A 6277-nucleotide genomic window follows, 5' to 3' on the forward strand; every position below is an offset into this window, starting at 1 on the left:
CTGTTTTGGGGATATTATTATGCGCATTATATGTTAAGGTCGGTTACCAAGCCAAGCTATGAAAGCAATGAAAAGTGAATGTTATGTATCGAGAGAATGATTTTATACACAGGTTATGTGTATGTTATTTTTGTGCACGAGATATGTGTACGGTTACTAAGATTTATGAAAGATGATTTCGTACACGAGAAAGGTGTATTGTATTTAAAAGATATCGCATGTACATTACAAGTGGGTATAGGATTTGGGCCCATTTGTACCATGCAGCATTTAAATTTTGTGGTCTATCAAAATGATGAATTTTATTGTTTACAATAAACCTATGAACTCACCAACCTTTTGGTTGACACTTTAAAGCATGTTTATTCTCAGGTATGAAAGAAACCTTCCGCTGTGCAATTGCTCATTTACATGGAGTCATTTATAGCATATAGAAGTCTGTTCATCGCGATGGTACCAGATGTTATTGTATTCGTTCAGGAAGATTTTGGACGGGGTATGACAGTAACAACTTCATTGACTGGTATCGAAACCTTCAGATTGTCTTAAAGTCTGAAAGGAAGTTGCACCATCTGGAAAATCCATTACCTGAAGCCCCACCTGAAACTGCTAGTGCTACTGTTCATAATGCTTATACTAAGCAGTATAACGAACAACTTGAAGTAGCATGTCTTATGCTTGCTAGCATGACCTCTGAGCTCCAAAGGAACTTAATGGACTACAATGCATATGACATGATTGAGGAACGCAAGACGATGTTCCAACAACAGGCAGAACAGGAATTGTTTGAAACTGTGAAAGCGTTTCACGCTTGTAAACATGAGTTGGGGCAGCCAGTTAGCCAATATGTCTTGAAGATGAAAGGCTATCTGGATCAATTGGAGCGCCTAGGTTATGCTATGCCACCAGTTCTTGGAGTGCACTTGATACTTACTTCACTATCCAAGGACTATGATGGATTGTAATGAATTACAATATGCATAGCATGGGAAAAATCATTCCTGAGCTACATGCAATGCTTAAGCAAGCTGAAAAGGGGCTACCAAAGAAGACTCCTGCAGTCTTAACCATAAAGGAAGGTAAAATCTAGAAAAGAAAGCCGCAAGCTTCTAGTGGAAAGGGAAAAGGAAAGAGTAAGAAAGCTTACACACCTAAGAAGAAAAGTCCACCACCAGCAAAGAAAGAGCATCCCGCAAAGGACATGGCTTGTCACCATTGTGGCCAGATTGGTCATTAGAGATGAAACTGTGTGCTTTACTTAGAAGAGTTGAAGAAGGGAAAGGCTGGTTCGACCAGCACTTCAGGTATCTTCGTTATAGAACTCTATAATTTTCCTAATAAAACTTGGGTGTATGACACTGGTTGTGGTACTCATATTTGTAATGATATGCAGGGACTTAGGAAAATTCGGAAGTTGAATAAGGGGGCTTTGGATCTGTACGTTGGCAATGGCGATCGTGCAGCTGTCGAAGCTATAGGAAGCTATGAGCTCATCCTCCTAAGTGGAATTATTCTTATTTTAGATAATTGTCATTATGCACCTTCTATTACTAGAGGTGTTATTTCAGTTTCTCGTTTGAAGGATAATGGTTTTAATCATGTATTCACAGATTATGGTATTTCGGTTTCTAAGGATAATATTTTTTATTTTAATGCTATTCCTAGAGATGGTATTTTTGAAATTGACATGCATAATCTTGTTCCAAACGAAAGTTCTATATTTAACTGTAGCTCTAAGAAATTCAAGCATGATTTGAATTCCACATATCTATGGCATTATCGTCTTGGTCATATAAACAAGAAACGCATAACAAAGCTGCAACACGATGGGCTTCTTGAGTCAACCGGAAATGAGTCGTTTGACATATGCGAATCTTGTTTATCTGGAAAAATGACAAAGAAACCCTTTACCCACCAGGTTGAAAGGGCGAGTGATCTACTTGGACTCATTCATACTGATGTATGTGGCCCATTTAGAACAATGTCTAGAGATGGAGCTACCTACTTCGTTAATTTTACTGATGATTTCAGTAGATATGGTTATGTTTACTTGATTAAACATAAACATGAAGTATTTGAAACGTTCAAAGCGTTTCAAAATGAAGTAGAAAATCAACTTGGAAAGACCATTAAGGTTCTACGGTCCGACCGTGGAGGCGAATATACGAGTCAAGAGTTTTTAGATCATCTGAGAGATCGTGGGATTGTCTTACAGTTTACTCCTCCTTACACACCTCAGCATAATGGGGTGTCAGAAAGGAGAAATCGAACTTTGCTTGACATGGTTCGATCAATGATGAGTCTAACAACTCTACCAGCATCCTTTTGGGGATATTCTCTAGAGTCTGCTACACGCATTCTCAACATGGTTCCAACCAAGAAGGTAAACAAGACACCATATGAAATATGGCATGGGAAGGTCCCAAATCTGTCTTACTTGAAAGTCTGGGGTTGTGAGGTTCACTTGAAGCGTGATACACCAAACAAACTTGAGTCCAGAACTATCAAGTGTATCTTTGTAGGATACCCAAAGGAAACGATGGGATACTACTTCTACTATCCAGCAGAAAACAAGGTTTTCACTGCTAGATATGCTGAGTTTTTGGAGAAGAGTCTCCTCTTACAAGAAGCAAGTGGGAGCACTGTAGATCTTGAAGAAATTCAAGAACAAGATACATTACCTTCTGAAGGCACTAGCGAAATTCGTACTGAGCCGTGATAAGGCTAAAAAGGAACATATATTTCATAGCATTATCCCCCAAGAAAGACAAGATTTTAGTTGCAATTGTTCCATTTTCAAGTAATATTCGTTTATATTAAATAAGTGCGAAGACAAAAGGCGAAAACGACGAATTGAAGACACAAAGGTCCAAAAAGCTCAAAAGTACAACATACAATTAAAAAGGTTCAAATTATTGATGAGGAACGTCTAAAAATGACAAGAGTACAAGTTACAAAACGCAAAGTACACGATATAAAATAGTACGCAAGGACGTTCGAAAATCCGGAACCGGGACATGAGTCAACTCTCAACGCTCGACGCAACGGTGTAAAAATTACGAGTCAACTATGCACAAGAATAAAATATAATATTTAAATAATTCATAATAAGAATAATATTAAATAATAAAAAGTTGTTAATTGAGCATAGTTAAGGGGTCATAAGTGAAAGTTTGAATTCAAAATTCGTCTATAAAAGAACGAATATCGATTATAGATCTATTCAAAATTCTCTCTTTCTATCTTTCTGTAAACATATTTATATATATTATAATTTTAATTTTAATTTTAGATAATAATAATAATGGTATGTTAGCGAATATTGTAAGGATTTAAGTCAGAACTCTGTCCGTGTAACACTACGCGATTAATCATCACTGTAAGCTATGTTCTTCCTTTTTAATTTAATGTCTCGTAACTAAGTTATTATTATGCTTATTTGAGCCGAAGTAATCGTGATGTTGGGCTAAAATATTAAGACGGAGTTATTGAATTTTGTACCATAATTAAGGTTTGGGCAAAAGACCGACACTTGTGGAAATTGGACTATTGACTATTAATAGATGGGGGGTATTGTCTAATTGAGTGACAACTCATTGGAGTCTGTCGAACCTATCTTCAAATTAATTAACCTAATAATTAATAATGATTATGGTTGTCCTATTTAGTGACGTTGTCCTATTATAATCATTTAATTAATTATTCGGGTTGGGTAATTGATTATTCAAACTGATCAAGTGGGTAAATTAATATTCATATCTAATCAAAACAGGGGTGGATTACATACAGTGATAACTGGTGTAATTGTTGACAGAAGTGATAACTGCGTCACAGTTTAAATCCTTAATTAGTTGGAATATTTGACTTCGGGTATAAGGGTAATTTGACGAGGACACTCGCACTTTATATTTATGACCGATGGACTATTATGGACAAAACCCAGATAGGTATCAAATAAACTATGACAAAGGACAATTAACCCGAGTAACAATTAATTAAAATCAAAACGTTAAACATCATGATTACGGAAGTTTAAATAAGCATAATTCTTTTATTGTATTTCTCATCGTATCTTTATTTACTGTCATTTTATTACTCGCAATTTTATTTACTGTCATTTTATTTATTGTCATTATTTTACGCACTTTAATTATCGTCATTTATCTTTACGCTTAAAAATATAAAATTGACAAACCGGTCATTAAACGGTAAAACTCCCCTTTTATAATATATTACTACTTATATAATTATATATATTTTGTATAAATATAGTTGTTAAAAATATAGTAAGTATCACCAGCTCCCTGTGGAACGAACCGGACTTACTAAAAACTACACTACTCTACGATTAGGTACACTGCCTATAGTGTTGTAGCAAAGTTTAGGTATATCCCATCCGTAAATTAATAAAACTTGTGTCATATTTTGTAGTATTTCCTAGTAAAAATAATACTATTTCGTACCCTCACGCTACATCATCAAGTTTTTGGCGCCGCTGCCGGGGAGCGCTAAAACGCTATATTTTTAATTATAATAATATTGAAATAAAATATAATAATATAATAATATTGAAATAGAATATAATAATATAATAATATTGAAATAGAATATAATAATATAATAATATTTTAGAATCAAAATTTGATACGTAAAGTTTTAAAAAGTCGTATTTATTAAATACTTCAGGGGTATATTATGTAACTTGTAATTAATAATTTCTATCATGTCGCTTTCATGTGAATAGTAAATTAATTAATTTCTTTTCATTTACTATTCATGAATAGTAAATGAATTAAAAAAAAAGTTTTGAAAAAAAATAATAATTATAAAAAAATTATTAATTTGTAAAAAAAAATCGTTTTTTAAAAAAAAAAAAAAGTTGTAAAAAAAACGTTTTTTTTAAGAAAAAAAATTCGTTTTTTAAAAAAAAAAACAAAAAAAAAAATTTGTAAAAAAAAATTTCGTTTTTTTTTAAAAAAAAAAAATTTAAAAATTTTTTTTTTTAAAAAATAATAAATAATAATTTTTTTTTTTAAGTTTTATTACCTTTAGATTTTTAGACTATAGTTACAATTTTTAGTATTAAGTTTAGTTTTGCATAGTTATTTTTATTTCTAGAATTTTTAGATTTGCCGTAAAATCCCTTAAGTGCTTATTCCTTAGACTAAGATTTAGGTGCTTTAGAATTTTGCGACGCCGTTTTTCGCGCTACTTTCTTATTTTTATTTTTCGACGCCTATTTTTCGACCTTTTATTTTTCGACCTTTTTCGACGCGTTTTTTTCTTTCTTATTTCTCGCTATTCTAGTTTTAGGATAAGATTTTTATTCTACTTCTTATCTAAATTTCTTAAAATTACGAAAATTTATTTTAAGTGGTTAAATTGATAGACATCAAAATTTTCTGGTTCGTAGTAATAGTTGGATTTGTACGTGGACCGGGTTATTGGAGCCAAACAGTCCTCAATTATATTGAGACCAAACGAATCCTGCCCCTCTGCTGCATCTTTTGGCTATTTGAAACGTGGGCAAAATCAGAAAAGTCTATTAATTGGATAACTTATATAATTTTTCTTTCCTTTTAAAAACTAATAGGATATTCAGTGAATGCACCGAGTAAAACGTTCACCACCTTTCATACGTTCACCACCTATAACTCGATCAAGACATCTAGCCAATATTGTCGCCGTTGATTTTTCTTTTGAATCATCATCTAGTCGACCAAGAACTCCAACTCAAATTTCCGATAATCCATCTTTTGAACCCGACCTCACAATTGAGAATCCGAAGAATATTCAGGGACAATTCCAAGATCCAGAACCACTAATCATTCCTCCTGAACCACAAACCATTAAATCAGAATCTTCTAGTGATTCGTATTCAACAAATTCAATTATGGAAAATCTGGAACCTCTAAGTATGGAAGACCGAATGAGAGCCACACGCACGGGCCAAGGTCACGCCATTATTAAGCCAGACATTAATGCGCCAGATTATGAAATCAAAGGACAAATCCTACACATGGTAACTAATCAGTGCCAATATAGTGGTGCGCCGAAGGAAGATCCAAACGAACATCTTCGTACGTTTAATAGGATCTGTACACTATTCAAAATCCGAGAAGTTGAGGATGAACAGATCTATCTCATGTTGTTTCCCTGGACTTTAAAGGGAGAAGCCAAAGATTGGTTAGAATCGTTACCTGAAGGGGCGATTGACACATGGGATGTCTTAGTTGAAAAATTTCTTCAAAGATTCTTTCCGGCATCTAAAGCCGTG

General features: G+C 33.6%; 1 protein-coding gene across 1 annotated transcript; it reads left to right on the top strand.

Moving 5' to 3' along the window:
- Window positions 1–411: 411 nt before the first annotated feature.
- On the top strand, window positions 412–965 carry LOC139870048 (uncharacterized). The gene is made up of 2 exons (XM_071857901.1): window positions 412–453; window positions 540–965. The coding sequence occupies exons 1-2, from the start codon at window positions 412–414 to the stop codon at window positions 963–965; spliced, it is 468 nt and encodes a 155-aa protein (XP_071714002.1).
- Window positions 966–6277: the final 5312 nt, after the last annotated feature.

Source organism: Rutidosis leptorrhynchoides, chromosome 10 (assembly GCF_046630445.1).
Source record: "Rutidosis leptorrhynchoides isolate AG116_Rl617_1_P2 chromosome 10, CSIRO_AGI_Rlap_v1, whole genome shotgun sequence".
NCBI lineage: Eukaryota > Viridiplantae > Streptophyta > Magnoliopsida > Asterales > Asteraceae > Rutidosis > Rutidosis leptorrhynchoides.

What these genes read in the sequence shown, in the direction of transcription:
- LOC139870048 (XM_071857901.1), top strand. Translation starts at nt 412, where the DNA reads ATGGAGTCATTTATAGCATATAGAAGTCTGTTCATCGCGATG. An exon ending in GAAGTCTGTTCATCGCGATG is followed by an intron (nt 454 to 539) that starts GTACCAGATGTT and finishes CGAAACCTTCAG; the next exon opens with ATTGTCTTAAAGTCTGAAAG.